The sequence below is a fragment of the Crassostrea angulata genome, chromosome 7, assembly GCF_025612915.1.
Source record: "Crassostrea angulata isolate pt1a10 chromosome 7, ASM2561291v2, whole genome shotgun sequence".
NCBI lineage: Eukaryota > Metazoa > Mollusca > Bivalvia > Ostreida > Ostreidae > Magallana > Magallana angulata.
In genome coordinates, this window is record NC_069117.1 from 16,913,797 (window position 1) to 16,932,690 (window position 18,894).

An 18,894-nucleotide genomic window follows, 5' to 3' on the forward strand; every position below is an offset into this window, starting at 1 on the left:
AATTTCATGATTCAATGGATAAAGGGATATTGAAATGTGCCAAAACTATATGAGAGAGAGAGAACATAAATACACGTGTCGTTTTTACATAAAGCACTTTTGAGGATTAAAAGACCTGGGTCTGAATTACTCTATGGAAAAAATACTAGTATACAGCATTCCTAGTTTCGAATTAACATGGTTATAGCATCTTGATAGTTTTACTCGGACATGGTTTTTATACGTAAATATTAGAATCAAAAACTATGTTAAAATATCACATTCTTTGATTTATGTAAGGCGAGTTCGAAACTGTGTTGACAGCAAGCAACAAATCCACTTCCGCTTGCGGCTGCTCAGTGAAAAATATTTGGAAATGGAAACCTAAAGATTTTCGTTTTTAAAGCAAATTTCTTTAAAATCTGTGCTTATTGCGAAAATATTCAAAAGAAATGTGCATACCACAGATAGACGTAAGTTAATTATGATGATGAGAGAAGAAATACAGGAGAGCATCACGTCCTACACTAGCACTAGTTAAAATGATGGCCGCTTTTATCCTTGGATATATGTAAACAATGTTGATTTTGTGATTTTTAAACAGTATTTAAACAAATTAATTGCGATTTTTTAAATATTTATTTTGAAAAGTTCTGTCATTTAATTTTGATGAACAGGACGAATACACATTCGTTTACAGGAGCTGGTGGTTTTGACCTCAAACAAATTCGCATTGCTGCATTTTATAGGCTCAATTTTCACCATAAATGAAGTTTAACATAATAGTTAATCCCTTCCAAAGAAGATAATAAGACTGTAGTGAGGTATGCTATTCTGTGTAGCATTGTATAATAGCTTGCCAACAGGATTTTTTTTTAAATTTTAGATTTAGTATGTGTTGTGTCAGATTTATTTTCCAGATTAGCCAAATGTATAATACTTTCAGGATTGTGCAATAATTAATTACCATATTGAGGGCAAGGCCAATGAACAAAATTGCATTTTCACTAGTCTTTAATTTTTAACAGACTTTCCAAAAAATGAATCTGGGATGTTTCGCACCTTTTCTGCTTCGCCCTGAGATGTTTCGCACTAGTATCAACGCAAAACATTTGATGTTGTTTTTATACCCCCGCAAACGAAGTTTAGGGGGGTATATTGGTTTCACCCTGTCCGTCTGTCCGTCTGTCTGTAGACGCAACTTTGTCCCCCCTATAAAATTTTTTATTACTGCATGGAACAGTTTGAAAATTTGTACATATGTTGAACACCATCTGAAGATGTGCACCTGCAATTTTTTTTAAGATCAGACAAGATTTAATGATTTTATGACAGTTTTCATATTCCTTATTCTATATATTGTACACTAATGTTGAAAAGAAAGGGAGGTAATCCTTACAGATTTTATTAATTAATTAATAGAAAACACTCTAAAATATATTTATATAAATACATCCAGATGGAGTTTTTTGTCTTTATGACTTAATTAATAAAAAAAAATTATTTCTTATAAGTATTCTATCAACTGACAATGCAAAGTTTTTGTTTGTCAATGATAAATATTTAGGAGCTAATAAGAACATCAAAGACAAGTGTGGCTGAATTCATTTGTCCCAAGGGAGCCATTATCTGAGCCATGGTTCAGATGGAGCATGTGTTTAGGGGAAATTGATAATCTGTAAAATGGGTGATGGTTTTGGGGCTATTTTAAAACTGTTTCATGTAAACCAAAAGGTCTATCATAATAAGGAAATAAATAATATCATTATTAATAAAGAATTTAAACTATTTTAGAGGTTGTTTAAATTCATTTGTCAAGTAAATTGATGAAGTGACCCTATTGGGCATTAATTTAAATGAAATTCAAAATTACTGATATGATTGTAGTGTTTTGGCAATTTTAAAATTGTTTGTAATATTAAATTTTCTTTTTACATATTTTTACATAGTATGGTAATTATGGTAATGTTTTGGGATTTTATTAAATTTAACAAGATCATCAAAGAAAATCATAGTCCTATGGGATCAATTTTCTGATATGGAGTTCCATTGTGCCATAGGAGAAAGTGAGGAAAATTTGAAACAACTAATTGCATCTGTCAAGACTCTACTTAGAAAGATATTGAAAGTTTTATCAACAGAAGAGCATTGCTTGGCTACCAGTATTTCTATTCACTGCAAAGGGAGGGGTTATTGTCATTTTGTTGGTTTTTCTTTAAATCAATTAAATTAAAAAAATATATCATCAAATACATACATTTGTAAATGTATTACTGTTATAGATATGTATTTACAGTGAAATTCTGACAATTTTGATTTCAATTTTTCTTTGTTAACTAACTTTTTTTTTTTACAATTCTAGAAATTTTTTTTTGTATGTGTTCCAAAGCTTTATTATTCAATTCAATTATTTGTCCCATTTGAAATTAGCCTAGCGGGGGTATTAATCCCATTAGGACAGTTCTAGTTGTTTTTATTGTCACCCATCTAAAACATAAAGATAATTATTCTCGCTATAAAAGACATTTGAATTCTGGTAATAAACTTGATTCCTTGTCAGAAAAATGGATCATAATTATTTGAGGTGTTTGTTTGTTTATTTGAACTGGGCCTCTTGAATAACAGTTTAATTATACTTGTCATTTGGAACAAGTTATTAGTACTTTTTTGTTCATAGTCAACACTTGTTTTACAGATTTCAGATTTAGCATAACAAAGAAGAACCATGTCACTGTTCAAAGCTCGAGATTGGTGGTCCACAACAGTGGGAGAAGAGGAGGAGTTTGATCTGGGATGTCTCTGTGTAGCAAATATTGACAATGCCACTGATGAGCTTGGTAGGAGGTTTTAAGAATTATTATTGAACAATAGACTGTACATGTAAACTTTTTTCTGTTTTAGTCTTAATGTATAATTTGTTCCTTTTGCACATTTTAATCGTTTTCTTTTTTTAGTTTTACAGGTTTTTTTTTCTTTTTTAGTTTTACAGTTTCATTCCTTTCTCGTTGTAATATATATGTATAATATTCATTTATTTAGATCAATCAACTGGTCATTCTTATTTTATATCTAATTTGTTTTTAATTTTTAATGGTTATATTCTATATTATTCAAAAATAGTTTATAAACATTATTTGAACCATAAAGAATCCAACTTTTTAACAGTTTATATTAAAAGTTGCCTCTTTTTTAATTGACAGACAAGATAATTATTGGAAGTTATCATGGAATATTAAGAATATTTAACCCCAAACCTACAAAGACAGATGATGGTTGGTCTGGCTATAAACCTGAAGATGTTTTGCTAGAGGCCTCATTACCTGAGCCCATTCTTCAGTTGGAAGCTGGGAAATTTGTTTCGTAAGTACATATACAAAGTTTGCTTGCTATAGCTCAAATGAGTGTGTAAATACCACTATATATATATTATTAGAAGTAAAATGTATATTCATATGTATTCTAGTTAAGTACATGTATTTTAAAAATATCGTTGGAGTGCAGAATTTAGATATCTTAAATAGGGCTTTTACTGGAGTTTAGAAAGTAATGTATGATTATTGAATAAAATGACTTACAAATTTCACATACATGTATTATCAAGAAAAAGATACACAGGCAAAAGCAAAAACGACACCAAAGGGGATCTTTGAGCATGTTATATATGGGAGTACTGTGGTACTTGTTTAACCATTTACTCTTTCAATGTTAAGTTTCTTACAAGTCATTTCAAAACCTTATTTTATTCATATTTCAGAGGAACAGAAAACTTACATTTAGCAGTTCTGCATCCTAGAAAGATAGCTGTTTACAAAGTTGGAGGTGCTTCTCTATTAAAAATCCACAATTTCTGCAGCCAAAATGATCGATTTTATATACTTAAAGAATTGTTGCATTTAATTTTTTCTTATTAAAAGAAATTTTTTTTATTTCAGTCACCTCAGGGGCTGTGGAACATGGCAGACACTTTCAACTTAATATGTCATTTGAGCATAATTTGAAAAGGACAGCGTTCAATTTCTGTTTTGGTCCATTTGGGGGTGTTAAAGGTAAATGCTGTATTTTATTTTCTTTTCAACCTCATTCCTGCATGTGAACACATTTATTTGTGTTTCGTAAAACTTATTATTATCTCATGTTCTTATATACTGTAGAAGCAGAAATATTCCTTGAGGATTTAATTTCGTTATTTTCGTTTGCAGTAGCAATCAACGAAATTAAATCCATGACGAATTTTTAACCAAAATAATAATGAATACAAAGATATTATGATGTGACGAAATTAAATGCCAATGAATTTTATTTGGTTTAAAAAACAACGAAATTTTGACCCAACGAAAATATGTGCTTCTACAGTAGTTTAGGATCAGTTTTCTTTATTCTTCTTGAACAGGGCGGGATTTCCTTTGTGTGCAGTCCATGGATGGTACTGTGAGCATTTTTGAGCAGGAGAGTTTCTCCTTCTGTCGCTTTTTACCGGGTGCTTTATTACCAGGTCCAATAAGATACATGCCAAAACAAGACAGCTTTGTGACAGTCTCATCAACATGGCAGCTGGAGTGCTACAAGTATGGGAAAGTTTTAATCTTTTGTATCATATTTGACATTTTTCAAAAACAAAATAACTTATTAACTATTTATTATTGTGCATATGCATGTTAATGATGCAATTAACCTGATAAGTCTTGTACATGTATGGTAGATACATGTACCAGGTATATATTTTGTATGAAGATATTTTCCAAGGTTTACAGGGGTTTTTTTTTGTCATTGATGGATAACATTTTAATTTGGTCAATTCTCGTTAAATTTAGTATCAAATAGGGTTTAAGAAAATAAGTAATGCTCACAATAAATTCAAAATGTCTGACAGCTAGCTGAGACACTCAAAAAGTTTTGCTTTATTTACAGACACAGTAGAACCATAATTAAAATTGTAAATAAACTATCTACTAAATATATGTACCTTGGGTGTAGTAAAAGCTATTCTTGTTTATCTTTAAAAGGAGCAAGCATCTTCTTTGGAAAACAGAGTGTTTTGTATCATTGTATTTGGTACTGGTAGTCAATAAATATTCTGTTGCATGTTTTCGTAAAACTTTTGTTGACTGTTGCAAAATACCCGGTACTTCAAATATGGTAGGTTGTTGTGATATAAAATATGGTAACAAAGAATTACCAACTAAAGCTTACTGATGCAAGCAATTTTATCATGATTGTAGATACCAAGTACTAGCTGTAGCTACTGATGCCAAAACAAAAGAAGAATCTCAGAATATAAAATCTGGGAAACGGGTTACGGTAGGATTTTCTACATTTAAATGCATGTATCATCAGCTTTGGTACAGATTAACCAGATGATCAATAAAAAATACAACACAGTATTTCAAATGACTCTAAGATTTTAAATAAACAGCAGAGCTAGTGCATAATAGAAATTTGTAATAATTATTAAATAAGATATTAATTGTAACTTCTACCTACGGTAATTGTTTTAACAGTGGGACTGGTGTTACAATCTGGGAGAACAAGCCTTAGATCTGGTTGTTGTAAACTATGAGAACTGTCCACCGTCCATCCTAGTCTTAGGTAAGTTTATCCATTTCATCATTTAAAGGAATGTAAACTGAGAAATACATGTATAAGTAGCAATAAGATGAAGAATTTTTTGGGTTTGCATTGAAATATGTTCAGTATTAACTGGTGGCTGAAAGTGGATTGTATACACAATTATTGTTGTATAAAAATTTGAGCAGAATGCTAGCAAAGCATTATTTCAGTTTGATAATATACCGCGCATCCCTTTTTTTTTCGCATGTCACAAAATCTGCTAAATTGGAGTAAATCTGTAACATTTTTAATTTGCATCAGTCATTTTTTGGGATTTAAAATGTTTCTTATAGAAAATGATACAGGATATAATGCAATTTAAAAGAGATCATGAAAAAGGGGAAAATTAGATCATCACGAAAATTACCGGATGTATGGTAGTTATTTTGATACATGTATTTATTTCATTACTGTATTTTTATTAAGGTAATCATTGATTTATGATCAGCATGTTAAGTGTGTGAATGATATTAATTTTTAAAGGGGAAAGAAACATATTCTGCTTGACTGAGATAGGAAAATTAAGGTGGATGAAGAAATTAGAGTATGAACCTAGTTGCTTTTTGCCATATTGTTCAGGTATAGTATTACTTGCAAATTTACAGACTTGTGTATTGTCATTCAGAGTTTTAAAACATCATTAGAGCTAAGTATTGAATATTTTGGTTTTTACTTTTAGTTGTAGAAAACACAATAAATTGCCTGATTGGAACTCATACCACCAATTCTCTTATGGTGTATCAAGACATCACCTTAAAATGGGCAGCCAAGCTAGATTTTACACCAGTCCAAGTGAAACTGGCTACTTTTCAGTAAGCATAGATACATGTATATTTAGATGTATGAATAAAAAGTCAATGCAATGATGTATAGTTATCATTCATGCCATAAATGTGTAATCTTCATGTATGCATTCTACCTCACTCAGGTATTTGTAAACTGGCTACTTCAAGATCACATTATCTCTCATTTGAGGATACTTTAATATATGTTAATAGTAATACAATGTATATTAGATATTAATTATTAATGTCATATATATTATAATAATATAATTAAAATTGCTAATATGCTAATTCCAGGGACTTAAAAGGTGTTATAGTGACCTTGTCTGACAAAGGCCGTCTGGAGTGTTCTTACCTGGGAACAGATCCAGCTTTGTTCATACCTCCAGTGCCAGAATCCAGAGAACTCAATTATGCTGATATGGATCGGGAAATGGCACAGCTACAGAAAAGAATCAAGCAGTCTTCACATAAAGCTGGTATGAATTTGATTTTTGATGATGCAATGTTACACTTGAGTTCTTTTGTTAAATGATATCAGATATGTACATATTTTCATTTTGCATTACAGTTCTGATGCCGAACCTGAAGAAACAGGAAGATGATTTGCAGCTGCTGGCCACTGTTAACACAAACTTTGATGATGTTTCTGTAAGTATTACCCATAAATTATCACTCTTTGAAGTTTTTTTTAATGTTAGTTTACATTATCATTTTCATTTCTGTTGTTGAATGTATAAATATTAGTAGGGGGACATGTATTTGTAAAGCATGTAATAACATTCCTAATGGTAACCATACCTTTTAAAGATGGCCACTGAGGTTGAATTTGAAGACCCCGACCCTGTGCCGTCCATTACCGTCCGTGTTCAGGTCAAGGCCAGACTTACAATAGAGCATATCAATATGCATGTCCATGCCTGCTGGCCACTTAAGTCCAACGTCTCATCATTTGAGATTTCATCTGTTGGTAAGATAAATTCACTTATAAATTCATGGATATACTAAATTGGTATTGTTGAATATAGTTACCAGAAACTCCATATATCTTATATTGACCACAAGTAACAAATTAAGAGAATCGCTATTGTGGTTTTTTGAAAACATTTAATGATAAAACTCTTTAGAAATGTGTTATTTAATTTCTTTCTTTTTTTCAGATCCCAGTAATCCGTCCGAACAGTTTGTGTCATTTTTCATTGTTGGGAAGGCTATGCCTGCTGACATGACAGTCTCTGTTTCAGCCAACTACATGAGTGCCTCTGGTCAGACTCAGTTAATACTCTTTGCACTGACTGTAATGTTTAACCTAATTTCATATTCAAGACATATGTATACATTCTGTACATGTATGTTGAAGATATCTGGAGTTTAAGAATGTTTTATTTGATGATGCAGGTGCTCCAAGAGTTGCCACAGCAAGGGTCAAACTTCCTGTAAAACTTGTCATAAAACCAGTGGCTCCAGTCAAAAATGCAGAGTTTAAACTAACACTAGACAGTAACAAGCCTCCAGCCAACTTAAATGAAATTTTCCCAGGTTTGTAAACCTCAAGTAGTAGCAAAATACTGAATATATGATGAATGAGTTATTCCCCTTTTTAAGATAGTAATGAAATTACCGTAATGTGGCAGTCATTTGCACAATGTAGTAGTGCCTTAAAAACTTACCTTTTTGGGCCTGGTATGAATCGTCTTGGCTAATTCTTAATTAACTGAACTTCCAGCAAATGTCCATTTAATGGTCAGTGTCTCATTTTTGCATCAAAGGTATTACTTCCATTAGAATAGCTTGTAACTTACATTGATTATCTTGAATTTTCTGTACTTTGTAGATTTACTTGGGGAGAATGCTGGAGGTCAGGGTGCTGCTTTAGGATTTCAGTATTATGGAAATGGTCCCATTGTGACAGTTCTGGCATCCAAAACTTCTCGTAAGCACTTCTTAATGTCATTATCCATTATGAGTGAACTCATTCTCCTTTTGGGGTTTAAATTTCTCAAAGCAAAACTTAACCTGCAGGATTATATTAATAAAGAAACAAAGCTCATATGATTTGGGAAAGCATTTTGGGTTGATTAAAAAGTTTGATAAATGAGTAGAAGCCTTTTGAATTGAGTAGGGAATTGCTTGAATTTTTAGAGAGATACCGGCTGCAGTGTGATAGGTTTGAAGCCATGTGGCTGATGGTGAAGGAGCTGTCAGGAAGACTCAATAGTCACTTCAACCGGGGGAAAAATGACAGCTTCGCACTTTATTTTGCCGGTCAATTACCACTGCAGGAATATTTTGATTTAATTGATGCCCACTTTGAGGTAGGTGTTATTTCGATCTACAATCAGGGTTTCAAAATCCTGAGTAAAAAAGAAAATTGCCTACAAGGAAAATGCATGTTTTTTTCTCATTGTTACGCAAATTTTTTAGCACTACTTACATATTTGTAACTGGTATCTCTGATAATATTAATTAAGATGTAATATCTTTACAGCATCGGCTGAATGCAGACAGATGTAAAGAAATGTTGAATCAGCGAGCCTCACAATTCCGTGCAATACAGAGAAGGCTATTGACAAGGTTCAAAGACAAAACTCCCTCTCCCCTAGCCAACCTAGACACTCTGTTGGAAGGGACATATCGACAGGTCTGTAATACAACTGCAGCTAAAATCCCCCCTCTCCCCCCCCCCCCCCCCCCCCCCCCAAAAAAAAAAAAAGAAATGAAATTTTTACATACTTGTATTTCTTGTGTGATAAAAAAAAATATAGTCTAAAATAGTTGAATATAAAAAAAAAAGAGATATTGAATTTTATAATAGTTCATGATGATAATTTTTTGGCAGATCTTACATTTAGCAGACACAATAGAGGAGAACAACCAGTCGCAGGAAGTGGCGGCTCTCAGTCTGTCCAGTGCTACCTCCCTGTTTAATTACCTGATCAAGCTGTGGACCAACATGTCGGAGGAGGAGTACAAGGTCCTGCAGCAATGTGTGTCTCCTGTCGTATCCAGCTCCACAGAGCAGGTACACTCCACACTCACAGCCTCTGTGTTAACCTGGTCAAACCAGATGAAGTCTCTTAGTTAACTGTTATAAAGATTTTGGCAGATAAGGTCAGCTTATTTTTAAACAAAATTATACATATTTGAAAAGAGGTTGTTTTAGCAATTCCTTTTGTAAGAATAGCCAAAAAATGTCTGACAGAAAAAATGTTTGGACAGAAAAAGAATATCTTCAAAGCTTGTTAGCATGCCAAAAACATGAGTTATTACAAGCTGTTTCTATTGGGTATTGATACATGTATGGATTTTACACAACAAATTGATGAACTAGCTTTCTGTATAAACAGGGTTGGCAAGAGTCAGTTGATGCTGCAGTGACACACCTGCTGAGAACTACCCTAGCCAAATCATCGAAAGACCAGACACTAAACCCCCAACCCCTACACATACCAGAGGATACGACCAAGGTGAAGAAACACTTGGCCCTGATGTGTGATAAACTGGGCAAGGGGGCCAGGCTGGTGGAGGGGCTGCCTACAAACTCCATGGGTAAGACACACCGTTTGTAAGGGGGTATACACCAATAAACCAGTTACTAAAAGTTGAATATTATCAAATTCATAGTAGCCTATCATTAAATTAATGGATTGATTAAAAGAAATTAATACTAAATTTGAGATAAAATATGATAGTGAATCAGCAACTGAATTTGAACTTGTATTAGTACTGTTGTCTGTTTTACCATATACAGTGAGATGCATGAAATGGACACTGTACAATTAAAAAAAGCTTTATTTTTGTACATTGAAGAATTGTTTCATTTCTCTACTGAAATTGTTTATTTAAACTTTTCTGATATATATCCATTACCTACACAAAGATGATATTACAAAAGCCAGCGATTATGTGTATGATGTTTGATATAATTGTTACATGAAACAGGTGATTTATCACACACTGTTATTATGATGTATATACACAATAAAGAAATGTATATTTTTGCTTACATACCGGTACTATGAAATTTTTTATTATGGTAAACCAAAGTAATTTTTTTCTATATTATCTTTTAGTAAATATGAATCCTACCCCAAGAAAGGAGAAGAAAGCCAAGATTTCTGCAACAAGCAAAACTGTGATGGAAAATGGCCATATAGACAATAGTGATGATACAGAGACTCTTATAGGAAGTCAGTTTGGACAGCATAAGAGTAAACGTAACAAAGAGCAGGATTACAGATCAGATATCAATGGATTATCAGATTTATCAATGCTAGGATTACCAGCTGAAAATGTGGATGATGGTTAGATGTTTGCCATTTTTATTCAATAATTATTTTAAGTGGTTATTTCAGTATCTTTTCATTTCGTTCCCAACAGATGTTAAGTTCTTTTTTATCTTTTGGAATTCTGTTGTGATGAACTTTAGTCTTAATTATAATGCATCTTCTAGGTAGATGTCACACAGTTATTCAATTATGAATTGAGTAACTAAAATAACCTAAAATATTGTATTTGTTATGAAGGGATGACAGAGAAGAGAAAAAAGAAACACATAGAGGCCATGGTCCCTGATTTAGATGACATGGATGATGAACCAGTAGCACTAGAAAGTTAAAAGAGGTACTTGGACTTCTATGCACATTGCCATAATTTGTACACAAAAATGTACCCTTAAGAAAATCTTCATAAAGGAGTTATTTGTAATTACAGTTTTATTTTATACAGGGTATGAATGATTTATTAAGTCTGGTGAATTTTTTTTATCACAGCATAGCTTCTTTTGACATGTTACTGTCAGGATGTAACAGAGCCATTATGAATCTCCAGTACTGATCTGAGAGAGAATTCCGTCCATTTCCGTGAGGGAAACAGTCATTTTTTTACCTGTCGGTGTACTTAAACTTTCCATACCTGTGATATCTACACCCCATGATGTGTTGTGGAGGAGATTTCTTTCAGAACCTCACTGATTTCTTCTGATGTGACAATGAAGAAAGATCCTCACATCTCCTCATCAACTCATCTCATACATAAGGTTGTGGTGACTCAGATTTATTTATTTTTTTATTTTATGCACCTTAGTACTTACCTGAGACCTACAGGTATGTGTGCTGTATGTTACCTGTTAAACAATGTGGCTAGTAAGACGGTAATAGTTCACACTCTTCACACTTCTTGTATTGTTTATCTGTGATGTTTGAATATTTTCATGAAATGTATTTACTGAGTGTTTTTGTTCTACTATTTAGTCATTGAAGTATAGGAAGTGCTTGTATTAAATAGCTACCTTTTGATCTGTATTTAACTTACTAAATGGAGGGCTCAGGTGAGAGCTTTTCTGATCAAAATTTGTCTAGCATCAGTTCTACTATCCCCATTGTTGTTCAGTTTTCACATTTTCCGTTTTTTCTTTTAAAGCACCCTGTATTTTAACTAAATTTGGCCTGTACTATTGTTTTCAAGTTTGCTCAAATAATGGTCAGTGCCACCCTAACTTAATTACAATGGATGTCAGGTAAACAGGATACTGTTGGGCTGATTTTCTTAACCCATGATTCCACTGGCAAGCAATATATAAGATGCCACTGCACATGTATTGGGGACCTACATATTTACATTTTTCATTAAGAATAAAATAGGTTGTAAAGTGAGATTAACATTGTTAAAGTGCATCCATTTTTTTCCTATTTGCATCCACATTTTTAATAATAGAAAAAAAAATTTGCTTGTGATAAATAATGTTAATATTTGTTTAAAAATGATTTGAATTTAAATGTTTTTTTATTGAAGGGATATACATGTATTGTTGGTAATTATAGATTGTAGCAAAGACAAGTCAATTGGTCCAATGGCCTCTTGCGGTTTTTTTTATCATCATTATTATATTATCTGTGAGATATCCACATTGTCATTATGTTAAAATTCACCAAGTTCAAATTCAAATACATTTACATGTATTGTTTAACAGAATTATTTTAGTTAAGAACACTATATTTTTCATATACATTTAGGTTAGGTCTGTTAAATTAATGCTTTTTTTATTTTGAACATGTTTTTTTTTAAATGCATGCTATATTTTTTCTATGAGAGTCTAGAGTTATGTTTCTTTCTGTGTATTGGATTAAGGAGCACTGGTCTGTGTGTGGTGTAAACTCCTCACCCTGTCTCTTACATCAAAATGACCATTCCTTATTTATTTCATGCTCATGGATATTCTCATGTCAGCAAGCAGACTTAAAGATTTGTTCAGGGTTATTGTTTGTCATTTTAGTGCTGAAACACTCTCCTGTGCATCTATATATCTGGAAAAAAATGTCTTTTGTATGGTGGCGTTAGTGTTTAATGATTTTGTTGTGATTATAATGGTGCAGTTTCTCCCTCCAGTACACCAGAAGCTTGTGCCGTGTGATATGTGCTTTCTGATTACAGAAAGTCTGATAGTCCTCAGTGTACATGTTAATTACTGTAAAAGGTGGCATCAAATGATTAGACATTGTATTTATTGGGGGGAAAAAACTATAATATCTCAGTTGTTTCATCTCCAGAATTCGTCACATATTGAAGGAAGCCATCGTAACGTTTCCTTATTAAGATAATGTGGTTTGAATGATACTTTTTCTGAATTTTGTTTTATTAGTTTATTTATTTTGCAAATTGACTTGTCGCCAAGAAATTAAAATCTTTTTTAAACTTTCGTAATGGAAAATTAAAGGTTACTTTTATTTTAAAAAATAATTTCTACCTTGTTTAACAAGAAATGTGAAGATAGAAAAGATCCATTTTGGTAGAGACAGGTTTTAAAGAAGTTTACAATGTGCTATGATGGTTTGTGGATGCCTTGTTTGTTTTAATTTCATGACTGTTACCTGAACAAACATGTGAGCTGCGATAATAAATTCTAAACACAAAAAATGCTTTGTTCCATCACCTTACATATCAACGGAGAGACAGCAGCTGGCTACAGTCAGTAGTGTCCATGTTTCTCTTTCTTCTAAAACTCGCATTTTTCTGCAGGCATCGTAATTATTGGAAGGAAGAGAAACTTTTCAATCCATTTTACATGATGTTGATTTTGTTTTCACGTCTGAATTTCCAACATTACAAAATGACTGAAATATGTATATGTACCGCGGTAGATATAAAAAAAAATATACACATATGTGTACAATTGAATATCATAAACGTGACTTAAATATGTAGATTTTGATGAAAAATATTTATCTATATCTACGACCGAGTACATATAATTTATGATCATCTATTACAACGGTAGAAAATTTGTTTTTCATGAATTTGAAATACTAGTACGTAATCATGGTTGTCAGAACGAATTACTAGTGGGAATATGTGTTTGAGAGGAATCTGGAAAATCGTCTGTATTGTGTTACGGAATCAAAAACTTCTCATGACAGATGACAATGATGAAATTTAAATAGGTGTGTAAAATAATATTTCACTTGCACAAACATTTTTGGTTTGTCCTTATTTTACTTAACATAATTACTCCCCATTTCTGGCTTGAGATGAGGCAGGTCATCCAACATGCTTTTAATTGTTTTCACATCACATTAAAGAGAATCTCTTTGTGGAATGAACAAGCGTTTAAATGCCCCATATAACAGCCTGCAAATACTAGTCTATAACTTATAGAACACTTTTAGGAAATTAGGTAGTTCCTGTGAACCTGTTTGTAATCTTAGCTTTAACCTTCTGATTTTTCCAGAAAACGTTAAACATAACGAAATTAAGTGCCTTTATCTACAACAATTAAATGAGATTATTTTAATGAAGTTTAGACGTCTTTGATGCTCTCGAGGAATACATTATACAAGTTCCATCTGAAATACCCCTATCCCAATAAAATGTTTGACACAATCTTTTCATCTCTCTCTCTCTCTCTCTCGCTCTCTCTCTCTCTCTCAACTTCCAGACAATCTTGGATGAATAATTTTTTTCTACTTCCAAGCCATACAGTTAACCATTTCACTCATCTTGATGTAAGGCTTACACTTCCTACCGAACTTGAAACAAGTGCAGTTACACTAATTTTGTCCCCGTGGTATGAAAGCTGCTTGCACGGTAGGTAAAATATGGGGCAAATACTTATGTATGGAAATAAACTTGTCTTATAAATTTCATTTTATGATCAAGAAAAATTAAAACAAGTTCATTAACACAGTTTTTTGACAACTTTTCACGAAAAATAATAGAAAAAAGACGCCATTTTCGCAGTAAAATGTCATGCACAGAAGAATTATTACGTTATGAAATGCAACAATATACAATAAAACATACTGTTCAGTTACGTGTTTCAAGAATTCTGAATATATAAATGTATAAAATAAAACAGTAAAATGCATGTTTCAACGTGAATGCAGTCCTGGTTTAGCATTTTCGACCTGGCTGAAGAACATACCGGAATGGCCAAGTATCAAAAAGAGATCGTTTGTTGGTTAGCTTCAGATGACGACTATAATTATCAACAATAACAAAAAATAATTTTGTATATATCTAAAACACTCATTAAACTATACTTCAAGTGTCATGAATTTTTAAGGACATTTAAAAGTACATTATGTACATATACATGTAACTAGTTCTATTGAAACTAATATTGCTGGAAAATTGTGGACATGCATTTTTAATCCCTTGAAAATTTCTTTCTGATCGATAGCTCTATAATTTAAAAGCTAAAACGTTAGGATTGTTTGCTGAACAATAATATATATGTAAAAAAAAAAATATATATACAACATTTTAAGATTATTCTGAAGGGTATTTTGTTAATTGATCAGCCTATAAATCGTCAATTATCTCTTGTGCCCTGCAATGATATATTTCTACTTTCAGTCAGTATTTACTGATTAAAGCACTCGCATCTCGTCAAAAATTTACTCACATGTACTTCCTTATGACTATTCCCCCTTCTCGGCATAGGATGCCTTTAAGATTCCTCCAGCTCCCATTCTGTACCATTTTTGTGTCAGTTTCTTGGTATATCCGCCATTTGTTTCTTGGCCTTCCCCTCGTACATCTATACGGGTTCATTGATGATATTGCCATATTGAGAATTCTGAATTTACATCAACACGGTAAATTCAAAATTTACATGATTACAGTAGTCTATAGCTAGTGTTTTTGTTATTTGGCTTGCGCATTGTTCATCTCGTTGACATATCATGATTCCCTCTCAAATGAAGAGAAAAGAGTAAAATAGTGTTAGAGTAATGCAACAGAGGTGAAAAACCCAAAGCTATAAAACCGAATAGGCGGACAAAGGATAGAAAACAGTTTAGAAAGGAAACTAAAATCAAACCACATTTCCCCGAAGTCAACTCCTGGATAATAAGAGCTAAGTTCAACACCAAAAAAAAAAGAGCAAGATTAATTTGAAGTCTATCTAGTTTTTTTGAAGAAAGACGCCATTCACCAACAACTATAAGCAGTGTGGATAAACCAGGGAAGATAGATACTGGTATGGCAATACTTATGGGCGACTTCAATGATATGATTAGGTGTAGCTGACAACATTGGCTACGATGAAGTCATGGACATACAATGACTGGGCAACATGAACGAGAATGACGAGAGATTTGCTGTCCTATGCTCCCTTAACCAGCTTGTAATAGGAGGAAGCATCTTCCCTCATAAACGGTTCCACAAGGCCACACCGAGATCCCCTGACAATGTCACAGAAAATCAGATCGAGCATATTTGCACAAACAAGAAATGTCGAGCAATGGAAGATGTCAGGGTGATAAGAGGAGCAAAAGTTTCATCAGATCACTATCCTCTGATGACGGCAGCAAGAGTACTCCTCAAAAAGTTAAACAACATGACAACACGAGGACAAGATACAACGTGAATGCTCTCAAAACAAAGGAAGTGGGGACAGTATTCCACTTAAGCCTGTCCAACAGATTTCAGCCGCTACAAGATTAGCTAGAAAACGATGACACAAATATCGAGACAGAATGGGAGCATATCAAGAAAATGTGGTAAGAAATATGCGAGAAAATCCTCGGCAGAAGAAATGCTCACCACAAAGAGTGGATCTCTGTTGATACCATGGGGAAACTGGATGTGGGCAGCACTGAAAGCAAGCCGGACAAGAGCAGCAAAGGCAAACGTTCAAGAGGACTACACAGCAAAGGATAAAGAAGTCAATAAAAGCATCAGGAAAGATAAACGGGACCACATTGACAACCTGGTCAAACAAGCTAAAGAAGCTGCAGGACAAGGAAACTTAAGAGAACTGTATATGGTTACCATGAAGCTCTCTAACAAGTTCCAGCAGACATACAAGCCAGTGAAGGACAAAAACAGGAATCTCTTACAATAACTGAGAAACAACTAAAGATATTGGTATAACTCTTTAGACAGTTATTGAATAAACCAATACCAGAAACACTTCCCGACACACAACCAGCCGAAACACACAACCCGATCGACTGCAACACGCCATCTACGACAGAAATCAGGAGAACAATTACCACATAAGAATAGAAAAGCGGCAGGGCTTGATGAGATACCAGCGGAAGCCATCAAAGCAAACACATTGACATCTGTCAACATTTTGCACAAAGAAGATATGGGAGGAAGGAAAATCCGGTGGAATGGAAAAAAGATAGGAGATTTGAGGGATTGCAATAATTACCGGAGTAGTATGCTCCTATCAGTGCCTGGCAAGGTCCTCAACAGAATCATTCTCGTTCTACTACCAAACTACAAATCCTCAACTCCAATGTGAAGTCGGTCTTGTTGTTTGGAGCAGAGACATGGTGAACAACCAAACCAACCCTGCAGAAGATCCAGACATTCTATAACACCTGTCTAAGGCCAAAATTCAACATCCGATGGCCTGAAAAGATCACAAATAAATAACTCTGTAATAGAGCGGAACAATAGCCAATAGATACATGTATACAGATTGGACGGAGGAAGTGGGGCTATATTGGACACAGGCGTAGATGTAGCAGAGTAATTATCAAGTAGTATTGGTGTAGGAAGATGCAAAATCAGAGATAAAAGGAGAGAAAGAATAGACATCCTGATGGACAACTATACCAATGACAACGATAATGGGCATTCAAAATAGTAACAGAATTTATGGACCCTGTAACTGCAATTTTTGTTTGGTGAAAGCAAGTGGCGGATTCTATTGTTGATTACAGTTTACGTAGACTTTTACAAAGGTCGAAAAAAGAATGCTTACTCGAATATCACGCATTTTCGTCATTTTAGTACACCTGATAGTGTATATGGCAATTTGATAAAAACTAGCAATCACGTAATCATTCCGTCTTTCAATTGCATTGAACCACCCCATGACGCCATCAAACGAGAAACAATTATCATCAATAACAGTTTTGCTGAATAATAGACAGTTGTAGGATCAGCATACCACCATGTATTTCTTAAATACCATGAAACGTTCTGGCAGGATAACATTACAAATTGGAGTAACTAAAGTTAGCAGCGTGCTTATGTTTCAAATATATCTTTTCATCGGTATAACAAAAATAGTGTTTGGAGCCACTAGAGTATCTTTGAAGTTCACCTACTACACCAATTTGCATAGTAGTTTAAACATTTTCAATTAACATTGATACTTGATCAGCCCATCGGTGATCATCGAGGTCCATTCAAAGTCACCTCTCTTTTGATGCATGATGACCCCCTTCGACCAATGGGATGCATTGTTACAAAAGACATTGAAATTCTAGTTTCTGTGTGTCATATGAACGCTTTTGTTTGATTGGAGCTTGTGACAAAACGTCTCGTCTAGTTTCTAATTGTGAGAACGGCTTTTGTTGGTCTGTCATCGGAGTGTGATTATCGAGATTTAGTAATGATTTGAACGGAAACTTGATCAGAAACCAAATCTGATGACAAGATTACGACTTCACATGATCAGCGCACTACTGGATGAGTGAATACCCAGTCTAGCCGTTTGAAATGTTTAGCATTCTTGTTTTATCGGACCGGTCATTATATTGTCGTCCCCTGACAGATCAGCAATCGTTAATTTATGATTTGATATTCACAATGTCATCGCTCAAAAGCACAAAAGTGCTGGCAACTTTAAAAAAAATCAACGGCAGTCTAAACACCCCATGATTACGAACTCGGCTTACAGAATGTAGATCGTGTAGGAGCATTTTGTTTCACGGTGGATTTTTCAGCCACTAATATCATAAATCTATCACACGCTCTATTACCAGGGAAGCACTTCTGTCTCTCGTGACTTATGCTTTGTTGTATTTTTTAATGGGAATGATCTACAAGATGTAACAGAATCGAGAACATTAAGGCCTAAATCATCCGTTATTATATTACACTTCAAGCCAAACAAGATGGAAGTTTGATATAGTACACCATCATTATTTTACGCATGACAATGTCACAAAAAAAACCTCTTTCGAATATTCTACAAGGTATTTCAGATAACATGCCATCATTTAAAAGTTTAATGAGACATGGTTTGTCCGTTATATAGAGCAAAAATTTCGTCAACCAT

General features: G+C 33.5%; 1 protein-coding gene across 1 annotated transcript; it reads left to right on the forward strand.

Annotated features, from left to right (window-relative positions):
* The first annotated feature begins 314 nt into the window (after positions 1 to 314).
* Positions 315 to 12,245, forward strand: LOC128155282 (protein PTHB1-like). The gene is made up of 23 exons (XM_052816911.1): positions 315 to 452; positions 2,675 to 2,816; positions 3,180 to 3,339; positions 3,734 to 3,798; positions 3,912 to 4,025; positions 4,370 to 4,544; positions 5,199 to 5,277; positions 5,478 to 5,565; positions 6,070 to 6,165; positions 6,266 to 6,398; positions 6,669 to 6,850; positions 6,943 to 7,022; positions 7,182 to 7,341; positions 7,532 to 7,636; positions 7,770 to 7,910; positions 8,206 to 8,304; positions 8,514 to 8,686; positions 8,860 to 9,012; positions 9,211 to 9,393; positions 9,719 to 9,920; positions 10,445 to 10,675; positions 10,898 to 10,994; positions 11,144 to 12,245. The coding sequence occupies exons 2-22, from the start codon at positions 2,705 to 2,707 to the stop codon at positions 10,987 to 10,989; spliced, it is 2,823 nt and encodes a 940-aa protein (XP_052672871.1). The 5' UTR covers positions 315 to 452; positions 2,675 to 2,704; the 3' UTR covers positions 10,990 to 10,994; positions 11,144 to 12,245.
* The last annotated feature ends 6,649 nt before the right edge of the window (positions 12,246 to 18,894 follow it).

What these genes read in the sequence shown, in the direction of transcription:
- LOC128155282 (XM_052816911.1), top strand. Translation starts at nt 2,705, where the DNA reads ATGTCACTGTTCAAAGCTCGAGATTGGTGGTCCACAACAGTGGGAGAA. An exon ending in GAAGCTGGGAAATTTGTTTC is followed by an intron (nt 3,340 to 3,733) that starts GTAAGTACATAT and finishes TTCATATTTCAG; the next exon opens with AGGAACAGAAAACTTACATT. An exon ending in CAAACTTTGATGATGTTTCT is followed by an intron (nt 7,023 to 7,181) that starts GTAAGTATTACC and finishes TACCTTTTAAAG; the next exon opens with ATGGCCACTGAGGTTGAATT.